This window comes from Prosopis cineraria, unplaced genomic scaffold (genome assembly GCF_029017545.1).
Source record: "Prosopis cineraria cultivar Desert tree isolate PC_DT_omini unplaced genomic scaffold, ASM2901754v1 PC13, whole genome shotgun sequence".
Taxonomy (NCBI): domain Eukaryota; kingdom Viridiplantae; phylum Streptophyta; class Magnoliopsida; order Fabales; family Fabaceae; genus Prosopis; species Prosopis cineraria.
Genome location: NW_026555344.1, coordinates 5523904 through 5544138, shown reverse-complemented (window position 1 = coordinate 5544138; position 20235 = coordinate 5523904). Strand labels below are relative to the sequence as shown.

The 20235-nt window shown below is 30.5% G+C and overlaps 1 protein-coding gene across 1 annotated transcript; it reads right to left on the bottom strand.

Moving 5' to 3' along the window:
* Nucleotides 1-13845: 13845 nt before the first annotated feature.
* On the bottom strand, nucleotides 13846-18628 carry LOC129290316 (putative hydrolase C777.06c). The gene is made up of 12 exons (XM_054927055.1): nucleotides 18356-18628; nucleotides 17770-17897; nucleotides 17543-17655; nucleotides 17012-17053; nucleotides 16589-16644; nucleotides 16391-16467; nucleotides 15396-15515; nucleotides 15156-15232; nucleotides 15010-15073; nucleotides 14848-14898; nucleotides 14730-14778; nucleotides 13846-14443 (listed from the first exon to the last, which is right to left on the bottom strand). The coding sequence occupies exons 1-12, from the start codon at nucleotides 18501-18503 to the stop codon at nucleotides 14325-14327; spliced, it is 1044 nt and encodes a 347-aa protein (XP_054783030.1). The 5' UTR covers nucleotides 18504-18628; the 3' UTR covers nucleotides 13846-14324.
* Nucleotides 18629-20235: the final 1607 nt, after the last annotated feature.

The following is a 20235-nucleotide window of genomic DNA, read 5'->3' as shown; positions in this document are numbered from 1 at the left end:
TAAATTCTTGATCAAATAGATATTTATATTTAGTATCTGATTTTACTTTAAACATGATTAATTATCTTCAATAGAAAGATATACGTGTCTAGAAAAAATAAAAAAAAAGCTAAAAATCATTATTTGCGTTTTTGTAATATTGGCATATTACTATTATCTTATTTATGATTTATAATTATATTTGCGTCACTTTTTTTATCACACAAACATCTTTCTATTAGAGACAATCTCATTTAAAATATGATCATCAGATACCAAGAATGGACACTTCTCCTAACTGAAATTTAAATTTTGATTGTTATGAGAGATTAATCTTTTTTGCAATTTTACTATGCCCAATCCCATTGATAGTTGCATGTCACTTTCGGTGTAATTGTTTGCACTTGTTTGGGATAATATGAGTATGAAAATTTTAGTTAAAGTACTGAAATTGATCGTTAATTTACAAAGTTTAGGTCCAGTAGTGCTTCATCCATTCAGTAAATAATGTCGATATATGATTTTTTTTATATAAAAAAAACTGGTTTCGTGCAAGAAAAAATAAAATAAGATTTGAAATTTTATAAATTATTTTCATTCTTCAGCACGCAGTTAGATCCAATGAATTTGCTAGCAATTAAAGTGTTGAAATAGTCACTCTATAAGGACTCTGCGCAATTAATCAAAGATTAGTGCAGTACGTTCTGATTTAGAATTAAGAACGCGATGGTGACTCCAAAAAATAATTTTCTTAGTGTTTAGTAAGCAAATATGCTTATTGGAGCACGCTTAATTTCTTTAATTGTCTCAATTAAAAACTAATTTTGTCAGATGAAGTGGGGATGGAGGCGAAAACACGCTTATATCTGCAAGATTAATCACCGGTCTTGAGTTGAATCATGCACATCATTTTAATTAATTTAACTAAAAGATAATATAACTTTTAGTCCTTAATTTTTTTTTCTATTATTAATTCAATCCTTGAACAAGCTTTGACTCAGTTAAACTGAGTTTTTATAGTTTTAATTATATCGATAGTGAAATTTAATTCTATAATTTTATAAATTATAAATTAAATTTTTACTTAATAGACCAACTTTTATTTCTTGACCACTAAGTCTTTAATTTCAACTAAAAATGTCAAAAAATAACCGCAATCAAAGTAATAGTATTATGAGAACTGTCATGGGAGACTGTTGTAATAAAAATGCAGGACAAAATATTGTATTGTGTAGCTTGAGGCTCATTATAGTTTTTGTAAACTTAATCATTAATTTGTACTATAATCAATGACTTCAACACCTTCAATGATACCAAATCTTTCTTTAATTTAAAGCTCGGTTTTCAATTAAGATTTCCCTTCCTATTTTGTTTCATTCACATTGTGGGGTCTAATTGTTTTGATCTTCCACTTCTTTCGCTTCTAATTTCAAATTAATTAGATGCTTTGTATTATTACTTTCATCTTAAATTATAAAATATTTTTAAATAAAATTTAATATATTAATAAATTTTATTAAATACATTAATAATTTTATCTTTTTAAAATAAAAATATAAACTTTTAAAAACACTCTTCATATAATATATTGAAAAGAGCATAGATAAAAATTAATTATAGAAAAAGGAAGGGTGATATTAAAATTGATACATTTAATAAAATTTTAATCTCCTTAAAATATTTTATATTTTAGGATAAAAAACTTTTTTAAAAATATTCTATAATTTAAGACGGATATAGTAATAATTAAGTTAGGGTCATTCTCAGGAAAACAATCCTGAGCCCGGGGGTTGTGTCAAATGTCAATGCTCAATAATGTTTAAATAGAATTCACATTAACTAATATTTATATTATGTTTCTGGTTTTGTTGGCAATAAAAATATTATGTATTTTACGTGGGAGAAAAAGACTCAAATTTTTTGTGTTGGTTAACAAAATTGTTCAATCAAACTATATTAAAGAAACGTTTTTCTTTGATATTGGAAATTGTAAAATAAAACTCCCTCCATCCTAAATTATAAAACACTTATGGACAAAACCTTATACACCAATAAATCTCATTAAATACACTTAACAATCATATTTTTAAAAAAAATATAAACTTCAAAAATACTTTTCATTTAATATATCGAAAACAGAGAAGGACGGAAATTAAATAAAAAATGATAATATTAAAATGAGTTTATCTAATAAAAACCTTAATTTTTTCAAAATATCTTATATTTGAAAATGTTAAATTTTTTCAAAAATATTTTATAATTTAGGATGGAAGGGGTATCTAATATTGTCATATGAGTCTCCTCCCTCCCTGTGTGTGTTACAAACCTCATGACCCATTTTGTATGTTGAAATTGAGGTGAGAGAAATGAAATTGGAATTAAAATTTAAAAAAAAAAGATGGTTTGGTACATTGGAACCCAATTTCTCATAGAACCCACTTCCGCCAAATTTGATGGAATTGGATTCCATAGGTAAGCCCATGGAATTGAGAAGACTTCTCTAGAATTGGAATTTTTTAGACAACAATATCCCAAGTTATGAAACTTCTTGACAACATTGTCCTTTGCCATAATCAAAAGAACCTAAACCTGCACATCAAAAAATCAGACATCCTCACCACTTTGAACACTCTGGTTAAAGAGCAAGTGCACACAAATCACAGTAAGCATGGTGGCCATTGTGGTGGAGGAAAGCAGCCATCGCGGCAAAGCATAGAGTTTGACGACAATGAACATAATTTTTCCTTTGTAAATTTCCTTGAATATAGCACAGCATCCTCCCTCTCTAACCACTACTCACAGCTCTCGATCTCATATTCTAAACCCCAACCATACCTATGAATTAACCCAAATTTTTTTTGAGACGACTTCACGAGACCAGTACGGTTGAGCCCTGTGAAAGCAAGTTAGACTATAATTGAGATGAGTTCACAACCATAGCTACGTCCTTTGCCACATCTGAAATTATATTCTAGATTAATTAGTTCTCTACAAGTCAATATGTTGATATCAATTCATATATTCAAGGATAGCATAGATATAGAGGTTAAGCACGTGCCTTGTTTTTGAATTCAAGAAAATCATAATAATGCATTCAAGATAAATAAGAATAGCATAAACCACCTTACGGGACTTGTTCTTAATTTATATATATTCAAGGAAAAAATATATCCAAGGATCCCATAGCTTCGTAATATATAAATATATATATATACAGAATAGCATAGCTACATGGGTTAAGCATGAGTTTTGTTCTTAAAATTCAAGGAAAGCATAATGCATGTATTTAATACACTATAGTTCTCTCTATTGTCTATGCAATCCCAATTTCATACATCAATAATCTTATTTATATTTCTAAGAGCTTGATTGTTTGTCCTTACACAGTTTATGGATCCTTAAATAAGCGAGCTGATTGTACATATGTTGGTTTGGTGGTTAAATGTTGTATCGACTTTATATCAATGTTTTATGAGCGTTTGTATAACTATTTCCATGCATAGACAATGAATTTTTCGTTAGCCATACACTATGGACTTTTATACCAGGAGAGTTCACCTTCAAAATCTAGTGTACAATAGTGATTCAACTTGCTTTAATGAAATTAGAATGAATAGGGCTACTTTTGACAAGTTATGTCTTATGCTTGATATAAGAGGTAGCTTAAAACCAACTAGAAATTTGTTGGTTGACGAACAAGTAGCATTATTTCGCCACATTCGCTCATCATGTGAAGAATAGAGTTGTACAGTTTTATTTTGGAAGGTTTGGTGAAACTATAAGTTGGTATTTTAACATGGTCTTGATTACTATGATACATTTAAGTGAGGAGTTGTTTAAGAAATCTGAATCAATTCTAGTGAATTCAATTGACGAGGAGTGAAAGTGGTTTAAGGTATACTATTGTTTATTATATGTGAATTTATTTTATTATCAATTTGATTGCACTTAGATGCTTGGTTGTATGTTTATGTAGAATTGTTTAGGTGCCCTTGATAATACCCATATTAGAGTAAAAGTTTCTATTGCTGATAAAACAAGATATAGAAATAGAAAGGGAGAAATAACCACTAATGTGCTTGGTGTTTGCTCCCTTAATGTGCAATTTATATATGTCCTCTCTGGTTGGGAAGAGTTAATTGTTGATGGGAGAGTTTTGAGAGATGCACTTCATAGAAGAAATGAAAAATTAAAAGTGCCTCAAGGTTTTCTTTATCACTATCTATTACCTTAATTGTTTTGTTATCGATGTTTATTTTCATATGGTAACTAATATATCATATTACGTAGGACAATACTATTTGGTAGATGCTGGGTACACAAATTATGAAGGACTTCTTGCACCTTAGCAAGGCCAACGATATCATTTGAGTGAATGGAGAGATGGAAGACACCTATGAATGCTTCAATATGAGGCATGCTTCAGCATGTAATGTCATCAAGCATTGCTTTGGAATGTTAAAATTACATTGGACTATTTTTAAAAGTCCTTCATTCTATCCTATTCAAACTCATAGTCAAATAGTCACAGCTTGTTGCCTTTTACATAATCTAATACGTTGACAAGGGTCAGATCCTCTTGAGGATAGTTTTGAAGAAATGGATATGGATACATCTAACATAGATATTTCATCTATTTTGACAATTAAGCCATCTAATGCATGGAGCAACTTTCGTGAGAGATTAGCTAATTTAATATTTGTTGACTTTAAGAGACATAGGAATACTAGATAAGCATTGATAAATGTATTATGTGATTATTGTAATGATTTTATATATGTGGACTAGTAGTTGTATCATGTGATTGTTGTAATGATTTTATATATGTGGACTAGTAGTTGTAGACGATTTGTTGTATTATGTAATGACTTCATATAATTAGATGGGTAGTAATTTATTATGTAATGACTTTATTTTGTAATGAGTATTGCTTCAAACTGAGTTGTTTTACTGTTTTGTTATTTTTTTATGTAGATTATGGCAGTGGAAGGATCATCAAAAGGAAAGCAGTGTCTTTGGACAACAGAAGAGGATGCTATGCTTATCAATTCCTTATTATAGCTTCATGAAGAAAGCTGCCTAGTTGCTAATAATGGATTTAAGATAGGAGTACTAATTCAAGTACAAAAAATGCTACATGAAAAGTCTCCTAGATATGGGATTAAGGCTGATCCTCACATTAAATCTAAATTAAAGACCATAAAAGTAAATTGGCAAGCTATATATGACATGGTTACTGGCACTAATACTTCAAGATTTAGATGGGATCCAAATAAACATTGTGTCACTGCTAAAAAGGCTATATGGGATGAGTATATAAAGGTCATTGTTATTTCTATTATTATTGTTATTGTTGTAGTAGTAGTAGTTGTTGTTGTTGTTAATATAATGATGATGATCATCCATATATTAAGTATTGTTCTTTTTATTTATAGAGTAACAAAAAGGCTTCACATCTTCGTGGGAAATCTTTCCACATTTTGATGCTCTTTGTACTATCTTTGCAAAAGATAGAGCTAATGGTCAAGGGCCATTGTCTAGACATGAAGGATTGATGATAATGAAATTATCCCAGAATCTCGTGATGATGACAATGATGAAGATGCTGATTGGCCATAAGAAATTGACCATCTGTTACTCTCAGAATTGGAGAAGGTATTGTTGTCATAGCTGGAAGTAGGAAGAGGAGAAGAACTAGTCGTGATCGTGATGAAATTTTGATGGAGGGTCTTGACAAAATGATGAATACTACATGTCAAGGAATCCAAGAAGCAATTATATTTTTGGGATCTCGTGTTGAGAAGCTTGCAAGGATTTCTATGTTAGATGCAAAGCAAAAAACCATTTATGATGAGCTGTCTAAGGTGGAAGAGTTAACAAAAGATGAGCAAGATGATGTATTATTAAAAATTATTAAAGATGAAAAGGTCCTTGCTGTCTTCCCAGGCCTTCCATATAAGGCAAAATTGGCTATGGTTTGTAGGTTACCTGCATAGTTGGAATTGATGTGGGCCATATATTTTTGTATATTTTGTATGTAAGCCCCATGGTGTCGTTACATATTCTACAAGTTGGCAAGTTCTTTTTGGAAGATCTTTTATGTAGAATATTTTGAATATGAGGCAAAATTGATGTAAGCCATGTGTTTTTGTATATTTTGTATGTAATCTCTATGGCCACTTTACATAATCTATGAATTAGTAGGTTCTTTTTAGAAGATCTTTTATCTAGAATATTTAGAATATTAGGCAAAATTGATACAGGCTATGTGTTTCTGTATATTTTGTATGAAAGCCTTATAGCCACTTTAACTATGGAAGTTGTTTACATATGATATTTGCAAGAAGTTGTTTTATACTATATATTGCAGATTAGCAGAATTTTATTTTAGTTTATGCACACTATCATGGATGTTATTTGCAAATTATTTTTAGTTTATGTACATAGTTTTATTTTTAGTTTATGCACACCTCATGTTTAAACCCTACTAAAGAAGGCACTACAATAAAGATTTGATGCCAAAAAAAAAAAATACCCAATAACAAACCAACTCTAGAAAAACCATTTTCAAGAGATAATTTTTCTATAATAGGGTGCAAGCTAAATTATTAATCTGCATAATCTACTTATACAAAAATGAATAGACTAAATACAAGGTAGAAACCATATCCCATTTGTAGTTGCTATCAATACGTATGTATGGTTTCTTTGCCTTTGATGCAAATTGTATTTGTTTCTTTGACACAAGTTTAGGCAATATGGGCTATGGGAAAGTTATACTAATCTATATCCACATAATGATCTAGTTTACATTGTTGGTGTTGATAAGTATAATCAAAATTGTATTTGCATTGGCATGGATACACACACACACACACACACACACACACATAAACTAATACAAGACTCAAATAATAGGGTCCAAGGTGCAAAATGCAAGTAATGAATTTATAAAAAAATTCAAAACTACATAGCATATATATATAAACTTTATCATCCAAATCAATTATATCCATAGTTTGAAAATGAAAAAACAACTACAAACCATGTAATATAAAGTTTACACCCCATAAAACTTTATCCAAGGAGGTTTAACACCATCTCTTTCTTTGCATCTATTGAAAGATTAAAAAAAAAAGGCTACACATGATTCATCATCTCTAATCATCTTCAAATAAGTTTGTTGATGCTCTATATCGACTAATCCATCTATTTTCAAGAGCTGATCATGAAGCATCTCAAACTCTTCAACAACTCCATTATAAACATTTAGATCTTTCTTTATTACTATGCCCTTGTTGAACACCATGTTAAGAGCATCAAAATAAGGAAATGATTTTGCATGAAATTTTGCAGCTTTCTTGTGAACCTATAAATGACAAAAATAAATAATTATAAATAAATTATATAAGATTACTAATAATTTCATTCAAATGACTCACCCTAATATAATCATCCCACATATTTTCTTCTGCAATAATGCATTTTTGCTGAACATCCCATTTAAATCCCTAATCAATAGGACTATATACCATCTCATATATCATCATCCAATCACTTTTCATGTTCCTTAGTCGAGAAATAATGTTAGGAATAGCTCTTAGCATACATCCATCAAAATTTTCAACCATCATTCTCTCTATTTTGTGTAACACATATGGTTTAAACCCATTTTCAACCATTGAACTTCCTTTTTCCTCAAGTTGTAACAAGCATCCAACTAGGAACTCATCCTCCTCAGAAGTCTATATGTGGAGCTTTGCTTGTCCCATTCTTGCCATGGTCTTAATAACAAAAACATTAAAAAAATTCCAAGGCACACGCATACATAGGGTGTTGCTTCGAGAGTAACATTAGGTCAAATTCTTAAAAAATCAAATTCTAATAACAACATTGGAAGTGTGGATGGGTTCAAGATTTATTTAAGTCACAAGTGAATCTGAATGCAAGTGGGTCACTGTCGCATCAAATCACTTTTTATCATCTATAAAATAATAAATGAAAATAATTAAAGAACAGGAGATTGTAGCAAGAAGGCAATGGAAAAATGAAATCTATTGTAAGAAGCCCCTTAAATAAGAGTCAAAATCTTAATATAAAGTCACTTGCAGAAATCACTGAGAAGAGCAACAACTTGTAGAGAAAATACTGATAGAGAGTGAAGATGGAGATCGATAATAGAGAGCAACGACTATCGAAGATCAGAACACTGCAATCGCCGACCACTATTGAAGCTTGAGAGAAGGGTTCGAAGGAGTCGCACAGAAGGGTTCGATAGAGTCTTGCAGGAGGGTTCAAAGGAGTTGCTCACAGCTTGTTTTTTATCTATTGCTTTTTTGTTTTTCATTGAAGGGTAAAAAAGTCTTTTTATATTAATTTAATTCTTTTAAGTTTTTTATTTTAAAAAAATTTTTTCAATTCCTTCTCTATTTCTAATGTAGCAAACATACTTTTTCAGCTTATTTCCAGCCCAATTCCACTTCCACTTCCTTAAAAAAAGTTCCTCTGTACCAAACGAGACATTAGTATATTTAAAGATAATATAACTTTTAATCTCTAAACTTTGATTCGTTACAATTTAATTCTCGTCGTTTATTGACTTGAAAAGTTATAAGAGATTGCATTGTATCAAGTCAAGAAATTATAAAGACTAAGTTACTTCAAATTAAGAAATTTTAGAGATTGAGATTTTATAAGTTAATGCTTAAGACCGGGTTTATAATTTAAAAAAATTCAGAATCAAAAGTTATACTTTTCCTAGGTTGGTCCCCAAGGGAAATTTTTTTTTTTGGGTTAACAAATATGGGTGAATGAAACAGTACATAGTATTTAAAATTAAAAAACTTTCTCTCTTGTTTATCTAGAGATGGACACCCCTAAAAATGAATAGAGAGTGCTCTTTGTAGAGAAATCGGAATTATTCTCTTTGGATATTAAATATTCTTCTTGATGCTTAGAAAGATTCTTGTAACATAATATATTCACATATAAGGCACATAGTAATATATTCTGGCCAAAAAATCAGGCACATAGTAATATAATCTTTTAAATATGATAACAAAATTAAACAAGTGGAATTTCATTTTTTGTTTTTGAAAAAAAAGGGATCAATTAAAGGTTTGAATCCTGGACCTCAAGCTGGCAGGGAGGCGGTATTGCCGTTCAGATAACTTGCCGTTGGCGGAAGCTCAGCATATATATATATATATATGGAGTTATTATTGTGAGTTTGAACTTTTTACGTATGAGATATTATACGACAGGTAAAAGTCAACAAAAGAAGAGTAATTGATTGGATGGCATGAATGATGAATTCTAGAAGAACCAGGACATCAGATTCACCTTATAAGGAACCCCATTATTGTCATCCTCCAAAAGACACTGCACTTCCATCCTTTCTGTATATTTTCTTTTTTTAAAATATCTATATCTATAATATCTCTTTCATGTTATTATTATGTAACATATCTATCCAATTCACTGAAATTAAAAAAAAATGATTAAGTTATTAATATTTTTAAGAAAATAATAAACTTTTAATTTTACTTACATTTAAATAAATAAATTTTAAATTTGTATAACATTATCTCTTATAGTTGATGGACTTATTTAAATGAAAAACCTTTAAATTTATATTGTATTTTTTTGACATTTATTGTGTTTAAATAGTAGTTATATTGAAAAAAATATAATTAATACCCTCACCAAATACCTTATATTGCAAACCATCAATATCTTCTAAAATGAGCACTGAAAGGAGTATGATATAATATATATTAATTCTTAGTTGGCCCAATTAAGAATAGTTTTTTTCCAAAAACGTTTTTTTTTTTTACATTTACACATACTTAAATTAACATTATCTCTTGTTCTGAAAGAAGTCAAAACCCCCAACTAGATCCAATATCTTGGTTATATCAACTCTTATTATTTATAGATATATCATCACACTTATTTTTAACATATAACAAGGTCACAAGCCTTACTAATGAATTAAATTATAAGTTTCACTTATTTACCACTTTTTGAACCGTATAGATTGAAAATGGCCAATTAAGAAAAATAATTTAAAAAAATAAATCGTTTCACTTTTTTACATGTTACTAGTGTGAATCACATGCATTATTTTTTTGATAGGGAGAAAATTTATATTATATATAGATTCTTAATAAATAAAGATATAGATATATGATATACGACCTAAAAATAAAATAAAAAATTAAAATATATAATGCAGTAAAGTAAAAATGAAAATATATACATTCAATACTTGATGTCTTTTTTATATTTATTTTTTAAAAAAATTATTTTAAAATTTCACTCAACACAATTAATTGTTTTCAGGCCCAGTGACAATTAAACTTAAAATAATAAAAACACTTTGAGGTTCTACTCAATATAATTAATTATTTTCGGATTTATTAATAAATAAATTTAAAAAATAACAATATATTTAATTAATTGTATTGAGTATAATTTATTTGTAATTATTTTTTATTTTTACTCAGACAAAAAGAGGCTTGACAAAAGTAACGCCAGAAGAGAAGGGAGAGTGCAAATGCCGAGTGATGTCCTTGAGTTCACGGGCGTGGCAGATCGACTAGTACCGGGACCACACATTATCATTTTCGAAATTCAAGTGGGCCCAGTCTTTTATTCTTGTTTTATTCTTTTGTAATAAAACACATTAAAATATCAATATAAATGTTAATATCAATATCAATCTACCTGTTACAAATATATTACTCTCTCCATTTAAAAATATAAAATATTTTTAATTAAATTTTATCTCTCAATAAAATTATTATTTATTTTTAAATTAATTTTTTTTATATTCATCTCTATTAAATACTTTATAATAAATATAAAGTTATTATTAATATGGATACTTTTAAAAAAATAATGATTACATATTGAAAGATTAAAAATATCTTATATTTTTAAATATCTAACTTCTCAAAAAATACTTTATATTTTTTAACGGAAGGAGTAGCAATTAACATATCATCAATATATCAAGTATAATTATTAAATTTATGACATTTGATAGTATGATACAAAAATATGTTCATGTATGTACTCCTATATAAATTATAAAATTAAACTTTCCTGATGTTAAAAAAAAAAATTATACTACTATTTTACAGGCGTTTACTCGAAGGCAAGTACTCGAGTCTTGAGCATCAGGAAAATAAGAGTACTTTTTAGTGAAGACAAGAGGCCCACGTGTACGGCGATGATATGATTGCTCGTTGAAAACGTTGGGCCGATTGTCCCAAGTCACAATCCCGTCCCCACTGCTGAGATGGATTTTGGATTTCACCCAAACAAAAATTTGATATCTTACAGAATAATTTGAAAACCATATTTAACAAATGGATAGCGTGGAATGATAATTTCTATATTGAATGTTAGAATTTAGAGGATTAATTAATAATGGTACGGTGGCGATAGCTGTTGACGTGTCAAGGGGTGATTGGCTTATGAGAGCCACAGTGCTGCAGAGGGCAAGTGATTGAGAATCTGATGGGCGCGACTGACGTGGACTTCCTTGTCAAGTGAAGGGAGGGCGGCAAAACTCTTTTTCAGTCATCCTTGTCATTTAATTATTTTTATTTTTTTGAAATATTTTTAAAAAAGTAATAAAAAAATTTCTTTAAATTATATAAATGATAAATTAATATTTAAAAATATCATAATTTTATTGAAATTTTTAAAAAAATTTCTATCATTAATAAATTTATATAAAAAAATTAAACTTAATTTTTTTAATTTTTAATTTATTTATAACTCAATCTGTCAAGTAAAATTTATTATCCTTCAACTATAACTTACTGTAACTCAATTCTTTAACTTTTAATTCACTTATAACTTGGTCTTTATTTTTTAAAATTTTTTAAAATTATCTTTATCAAATAAAAGGAATAAAAAATACTCATATTTTGCTCAAAAACACCCTCCTCTTACACCCTTGATGTGGGATTTTAGTTAGCATGAAAAAACAAAACCAACAAAAGTTGAGAAATTAAGTCATAAATGAGTCAAAAGTTAAAGAACTGAATTATAAACTACTCAAAAGTTGAGAGACTGAGTCGTAATAAATCATATTTGATGTTGAAGGATTGAATTACAAGTGAGTTGAGAGTTAAAAGATTAAAAAATTAATTTTTTATTTTATAAATAATTAAATTATCCTTGTTGAAAATAAAATAATCACAAATTTTGTTTAAATAATATTAATTTTTTTATATTAGTAACAATGTGATAACAAATCATAACATCGCATGTTAGATTTTTAATATTAATACAAATATTGAAAATAACAAATATCTACAAATTTTATTTAAATAATCATAAATTTTTTTCTTATATTTATAATAATACATTAATAAATTATTTTACATGTTAAATTCTTGATATTATTGTAAAAGTAATTTAATATTTTAAAAAATTAAATTATTATTTATACAATTCATGATTTTTTTTTAAATTGTTATTATAATTCTTTTTCAATTGTTCTGAATCCTGATCATCTTGAGGTGGAGACCCCACCTGACAAGGCATATTGTCAGTGTCACAACATGACTCTCAACTCTTCACTGTTCCAGGTCCAGAAGGGTAGAAAACAACCTTCCACGTTGTTTCTTTTTGAAATAACCAAGCAAAAAATTATAATACACTTCAAAAAATTATAATTATTCTAAAAATTAAATATTTTAATAAATTGTTACAGATTCACTATAATTTTTTCAAAAAAAAATGATCAAAATGTTATTTAACAATGAACCATTTTGAAAATTTGATGATATTTTGTAAATATGTATAAATTTAGAGAAGCCACGCTATTTGTAAGCGTGAATAATTGATTCATTATAGAGCCCGTGCAAAATAATTATCCATAAAACTAGTTTTATAACAAAATTTTGATACACAATAATTTTTACTCCCTTCTTCCTAAAATACAAGGAATTTTTTTGAGGTTGAATGTTAAAAAATATAAAATATTTTTAATTTTTTAAATGTAATTAATGAGTATTTTTTCTAAAAACTCTTAATAAATAAGTCAATCTTACATTTTACTCTTAAGTAAAACATTTTATTAAATAAAAATAAACATAAAAATATGATATTAGTTTAAGAATAGTAGACTAACTTATTGAGAAGTATAATTCAGTAAAAAAAAAATTTATATTTTTTGAATAGAGAGAGTAACTTTTAAAAGTAATAAAAAATTAAAATTGTGTTGATATAACTTTGTTAAAATTATATCTTTAGATAAAATTTCCTTTCAATCAAGCATAGGACAACCCTAAAATTGAGATGAGAAGTCTTTATAGCTTCATTCAGCCACCCAAAAAGTTTAACAAAAAATTGACTTCATCTTCAATTTGTGATCATGACCAGCATCTTTACTCTTATGAAGCAATGTTTCTTTCATGTGCATGGTAGATAAACTTTGCAATATATAAACTCAGATTATCAGCAGAGATAAGACAACTTTCAAACGTTTAGTTTTTTAAATTACATTAAAAAAACACTGAATTTATATTCAAATAATGCAACAGATCAATTGATTAAGCTTCCGATATTTATAAATTAGACCATGGCATTAACTTTCCCATGTTTACAAATTACAACATGGGCTTTGGGCGGCCCATGGAATTTAAAACAGATTGCATCGTTCATCAACTTGCAAAAGATTTTTATTATAAATGCGCCAACTCTCGGTGATTTTGTTTTTTTAAACCTTCTGTTGTGTAGTCAAGAGCGAAGAGTTACTGATTAGTAACAGTGCCTCGGCAGGTGGAAAATTACTTCCTGAGTTCGAAATTATCAAGTAAAAAAAAAAAACATGGTGGGCCACAGTCAGTAACATGAATTTCTATTTCAAGTAGATAGGATAAGATTCGTTCCTAAACTATAAGCTCCGAATTCCAATTACATTGACAGAGAGGGACACCTGGAAAATGTAATTTATCATGTCTGATTGTCACTACAAGTCAATAAGGGGTTTCACCTTTTTCAGCGGCCCAAAATGATAAAATTCAATCCTCCAACACGCCAAGAGTAATAAGAAAACCACCAACCACAATCAAGTAAGAAGGATGACAAGATATTTAGTGAACTTTTCCTCATAATCATGGGGATTTACCTGAAGGGATGTTCATCTTTTTCCTATTTTTCTCTTTCTTCTAGAGTCCAGGCATTGTCCTAGATGGGAGCCTTATTCTAACAATTACTAAAAAATTTGTATTTTTTTTATTGGATAAGCCTAAAATAAAAAACAATGCTTTAGCCAAAAGCTAGTATATCTCTTCTAAGCAAGAACCTGATGCGTGTATCCGCTATAGTTTTACTGCAATGCGAAGCCCATCATAGCTGAGTTGCATGTCAAGACCCTCAGACTCCAAGAATTTTGCGAGATAGTTGTTCACTTCTTCATGATCCATCAGATGCATCATACCTATCAATTGCCAGTGGGGAGAAATAGCGAGTTATCTTCTGAACTACTTTTCATAGGTGAATATTATAAAAACCAGCTGTCATTATAAGATACTAATTTAAATCTTCAACTCATAGACTCTATCCTTGTTCCTTAATGCTTGAGCTTTGAAGTATACTGTCACATTAGGAAAATCAAGGCATAGAAACTGGAGGGAGATTTTTAAATAAAATATGTAGTTTCTTATATGTTTGCTGTATGCCTGAGTCATATCTTATGCAAAATAGGGAGCTTGACCCAAACTTACCAGTAAACAGTGTCCTCTTGGGTTGTATTTTTCGCACTTCCTCTATTGCCTGAAATGAGGAGAGTAGAAATAAACTACGTTTCTTTAAGACAAATGTAATAGATGTGAAAGAAATTACCCTTGGAAGTCCAAAATGTGTGGAACTAGAGCGATCAGGCCTCAGAGCATCCTGTACAATCACAACTTCTATAAGCCCAAGACGAAAATTGATTACTTTTTCTCTTTCAGGTAAAATGGAAGCTTATGAATGTTTCTGTATGAAACGTGAGAGGGTAGGCACCAGAATTAGAATTTCACAATCCTTCAAAAGTGGATAGGTTTCCTCTGGAATTTCACTAACATCACTGCAATGGTAGGCATGCGATTAGCTCACTTCTATTGCAGAAAAGCTGTACTTTCAGCTACTTCTCAACTTAGAAGCATTACCTAATGTAACATACATCCCCAAAACGGAAACCAAGGGAACGATAACCTTGGCCATGCCACACCGGCAAGGGAGTAATCTGGAACACATTAATAAAAGAAAACGACAATATAAGAGCCTAGTCACATGCACTGTTCAGGAACAAGATCAGGAAGTAATTGGGTGAGCAATAAAGTGAGCAAAATAGACTATAGAACGGAAAAATACTAACTTCAGACTATTAGACTGTTATTTGTTCTGACCTTCAATCCATGCACAAAAAATGGCTCTTCAGATATGATATTGAATTGCAACTTTGATACTGCAGCACCAGGGATGACAACACTTGTATCTACTAAATAATAATGTGTCTTCTTCAACACCTGCACATATTTTGTAATGAAGACGTGGTTACATTCACAAGAGAGCACATTTCAACAGTTCTCATTCAACTAACAAAGAGTGAATAAGTGTAATGACCATTAGAAGATGAAAATCAAAAGCTTCCAACCCTTATTCCACCAGAATTTGCATGAAAACAATAATCAGGACAACACTGAGAGAGATATTAAGAGAGTAATATAATAGATTTCAAATCCCAAAGAATGAGGGGCGTTGAAAATCAAAATGGGGGGGGGCATAGTAAACCTGAGGAAGTCACCAATAGCCACAAAACTGAAAGTAAGCTTTTAGAAACTAGCTTATATGAAGCTTCCTCCTTTGACAAGATTTGTGAACACAAAACGTTCCATCATGAAAGGGAGAGGAGATCCAACCTTGGAAACATTTGACATGATTCTCAATTTACACACATTAGATTATACCAGAAGTATAAATTGGGCTATAAAAGAGGAATATGTAACTAAGTCCATTTCCTTTTTCTCCTAGTTTTCTCAATTTAGTATCAAAATTACAGGTAAAAAACAGGAATATCCACAAATCATTATATGGATCTCCTGCACTTCCAATGAGTAGACAACTTTCAAAATGTAAATGGGAATGCAGATGTAGGAACTTCTTCATGCAAGTCGCATAAGGATATGTTGGTCAAAATATGCCCATCTGCAACAATCCCCAAGATAGAATGATCATCTATTAGCTCTAAGAACTGATTATGGAAATTCCTTAATTTCTTTAAACAAGGTGCATGGAGGATTCTAATTCTAATACCTCCTGTGGCCTCCCAACCAATTATTTACACCAAGGCATATACATACGGATGATAAGCACCAAGTAAAGGGACAATTTTGATAAGGACCTCAAAGTCACGCTCAGCTACATATATTGGAATAGATGGTTGAACATTGTTTGTCCAATCTCGAAGATCATCAAGACCTGAGGAAAAGAGATAAGTTTTCATCAACATAATAAATCAAGATACTAATTAATTCAAATGAGATTTAACATTGTCAGAAAGATTATTCAAAAAGCATCAGATAGTGTTCATGTCAGAGACCTCCAATTGCATCAGCATGTGAATGAGTAATAATAACTGCATCAAGTGTTCTTAGCCTGACAGAAATTCGATTAGTTTGGGACGGAGGAAGCAAAAACATAAATTTACAATACAAGAACTCGAAAGAGAACCATATGCTCTACAAATCAATCAGTTGTCCTGAAAATAAACAAAAAGATGGAAAAAGAAATGCTGGCACTACTGCAGGCAGAAAACATGTAACATATTTCTTGGATTTTTGTCTCTTAAACTGTGTAATATGAACTCCCCTCAAAATTAAACTGTCATTTAAAAAAAAAAGAAAAAAAAAAGAGGAATGCAACTGTTAGTTAACTTGGCAAGCAAAATAGCCAGACAGTGATGATTCTAACCTACTGCAAATGATGAAAGAGAAATGATGAAGGATTTAACAGCAGAACTAACCCCAATGTAGGAAACCATCGAAGAGCACTCTGATAGAAAAATCTGCAAAACAACAAGTAAATATTTTATTATCAAATATATACATCTAATATCTGAATCCATCAGTCAGGGTTATGCAGTTAAATTTCTTCATTCATAGCAGCAACAATTTTGAGCTCAAACAGTTAAGGGTTAGCTAAATAAGTCAATCAGAATCTTTCACTTGAATAGGCATGGCCAGTGCGCACTTTCACTTGAATAGGCATGGCCAGCGCGCACGTGTTACGGCTATATCCTATTTTTATTGAAATGGTCATATGAACTTAAACCCTATCTTAGAGCAACTTCATCATATCCATAGTGCAGGCATCACAAAATATACTAGTTCCTATCATGTATCATGAATAGGAAACTCAGGATCAACTTCAACAAGATTTCATCAGTCTATCACAAACGCAATAACTGAAACTCAATGATGGCAACTATTCCAAGTGATCCAGATGTATTCTACAGATTTATAATTATGACATGTAAGGGAATTTTATTACTTACTTCCCAACATCTATTAGAACATTGCGGCTTCCTGAGGAGCTCGGTTGACGAATAAGAATGCTTGTGTTAAATCTCCTATTCTTATTACCCGGTCCAGTAGCCTTGGAACAGACCTGCAGGGGCCAACTCTTTAAACATTTTATATAGTAAATTGCAGGCGTTTAATTCTAGACTCATTACATATAATAAGAAGCTTTGCTTTACTGCAAAGGTTCTGAAATTGGTACCGGGCATTTCTTAAGAGGATTAGTCAAGCAGCTAACTCGCGGAATCCCTTCACTAGTTCCCGTTCCCATGAATATCATTTCTGATTGATCCGCAGGTGATCCCACCACAGAGTCTTCATCAGCAGAACCTGTGTTGAATTAAAAGAGTCAACGAAAATTCTATCTATGCCACCTTAAAACTGCAGAAGGAAAGAAAAATAAAATCTTCAATGAATTCTTCCAAGAAAAATTGTGTCTTCAGTAGCGACGACATAACAACCTTCACCTATTTCCTCACCTCCAACACTGCCCCAAAACGTGCGTTACATACAAATATCGAAGTCTACGCACTTCAAGACGCCTATTGGTCCTCCGAAATCAACAAACAACAGTCTCGAGGGAATTTTAAATTGAACATAAGAATAGAACTCAGACTCAATTTAACACCGATGCTATGTCAAGTAACTCGGTTAACCGAATTAAACAGGCAATAGTATCATAATTAGCCTTAAATCCATCGTACCAGTAGCGCAGGGCAATGCGACAATGGAAGTATGCTGTGCAGAGAAAAACAAGCAGCAAGTGAAGGAGAAAAGGTGGAACTTACTGGAGCGAAGGCGAGCCTGGAAAATAGGTCTGAGGAGAGGAAGGGCAAAGGAGGGAAGTGAAGAAGCAGATCTGCCCCATGAAAATCGAGGAGCGATGGGAGAAAGAGAGGCAAGGGAAGAAGGAAGGCGAATAGAGGCAACGACCATTGGTGCGTCACCCAATCAGCCACCAAATCAACGACCACTCTTTAGTCTCCACACTCTCTTCCACTGTGTATTACTCTTTTCGCCCTGACTCTGCCTCTCTGTTTCACTTTCGCCTGACTCAGCCACCTTTCCGCCATCTGCTTCAAATAACGGCCTCTCTTGGTAGATATTTTTTTTAAAGATTATTCCTATTATTAGTTTCTAATATTTATACATTATTAAATTTTATGAAAAAAAAAAAAAAAGAATCACAACTTAAAAAATTGCGTGGAGTGAAATGAAATTTGTGATGAAATGTTAACTATTAAATCTGAAATGCACATGACCTTTTTCGTGAGAGAGAGAGAGAGTTACAGTCAGGTCATAAATAAAAAAAGAAAATTATTTCTTCAGTTCATTTATAATTTAAGCTTTTATATTTATATATTAAAACTTAATATTTATAAATAGGTAGAACTTATAAATAATTATCTCTTTCGTTTAAAAATGTAAAGTATTTTTTGAACAGTTAAATATTTAAAAATGTAAGACATTTTTAATTTTTTAAAATGTAATCATTATCTTTTTTTAAAAAAAACACTCTATTGATAATAACTTTATATTTATTATAGGATGTTTAAGAGAAATGAATATAAAAAAATAGGATTAACTTAAAATAAATAATAACTTTATTGATAAATAAAATTTGATTAAAAATATTTTTATATTTTTGAAAAGGGGAGTAATTTTTTTTATATGAGACTTGTACATAATTGTTTTATGAATGTTAAATATAACGAACTTAAGCAACCCAACCCTGACACGTGAGATTACAATTCCTTGGAGAATCTCCTTCGCATCGTTAATCTTTTTTAATGCCATCAATATTGCCTGCCAATACAAGCAAAGACGAGAACAGCGTTCGCTACTGCAGGCGTCATCGTTCTCAATGTCGACTTCGAAACATCTTCATCTTCATCTACTTCTCCTAAATTTCTCCTTCCCATTTCTACTATCGGCTCATATAACTCACCCTCATTCTTTACCTGCCTTGAACTCTAAATTTTCGAGGAGGTTGAAGAAACAGAGGAGCCAAAATTTGTTACCACATGTTACTGAAAATCCATGTGGGCCAAATTGAGAGTTAACCCAGGTAGTAGTGTTGCAAAGCTTGAAGTGAATGAAAGAGCATTGGTAAGAGTGAATGTGTCGGTCGCATAACAAGCAGAGCTTTGCAAAGTCAGCTCCATAGAACAGAACCACCATTTTTTAACTGCAAGGAAATTTTATCTGTGTACTCTCACTTGACAATTTATTTAAATGGAAACTTGAAGATGGATGAGACGCAATTGGAAGTGATAAGCAGGGGTTGAGAATAAGAGGGGGGAAGTGGTGGCCTCTTTAGGAATGTAAAATTGGGTGCAAAGTGCGATCATAACCTCTTTTGCAGTGGAGATGACTAGGAGGGACAAGGTGGAGAGTGATAGACTTTGATCATACGTGGATGCTTGGTAGCCAACTCATTGCACTTCACAGTAGTTTAGGATATATTTGGTTAGAGAAAAGGAAAGAGATTTTAATGGAAGGAAAGGGAGGAGTTTGATATTATCTTATTTGTTTCAGAAGGAGAGTGGAGGAAAAATCAATATATATAAATAATTTTACCTTCATTTTATTAGTATTGAAATACTAAAGAAGATCATCTATATTTTTTAAATTTATTATAGAAAATATATTGATCAAGGTGTGACAA

Excerpts from the sequence above, each read along its gene's own strand:
- LOC129290316 (XM_054927055.1), bottom strand. The coding sequence starts at position 18,503 with ATGGTCGTTGCCTCTATTCGCCTTCCTTCTTCCCTTGCCTCTCTTTCT. Across the intron at positions 16,645-17,011 it reads CGATGGTTTCCTACATTGGG|GCTAAGAACACTTGATGCAG; the intron begins GTTAGTTCTGCT and ends AATTTCTGTCAG. Across the intron at positions 14,444-14,729 it reads CAAGAGGACACTGTTTACTG|GTATGATGCATCTGATGGAT; the intron begins GTAAGTTTGGGT and ends GGCAATTGATAG.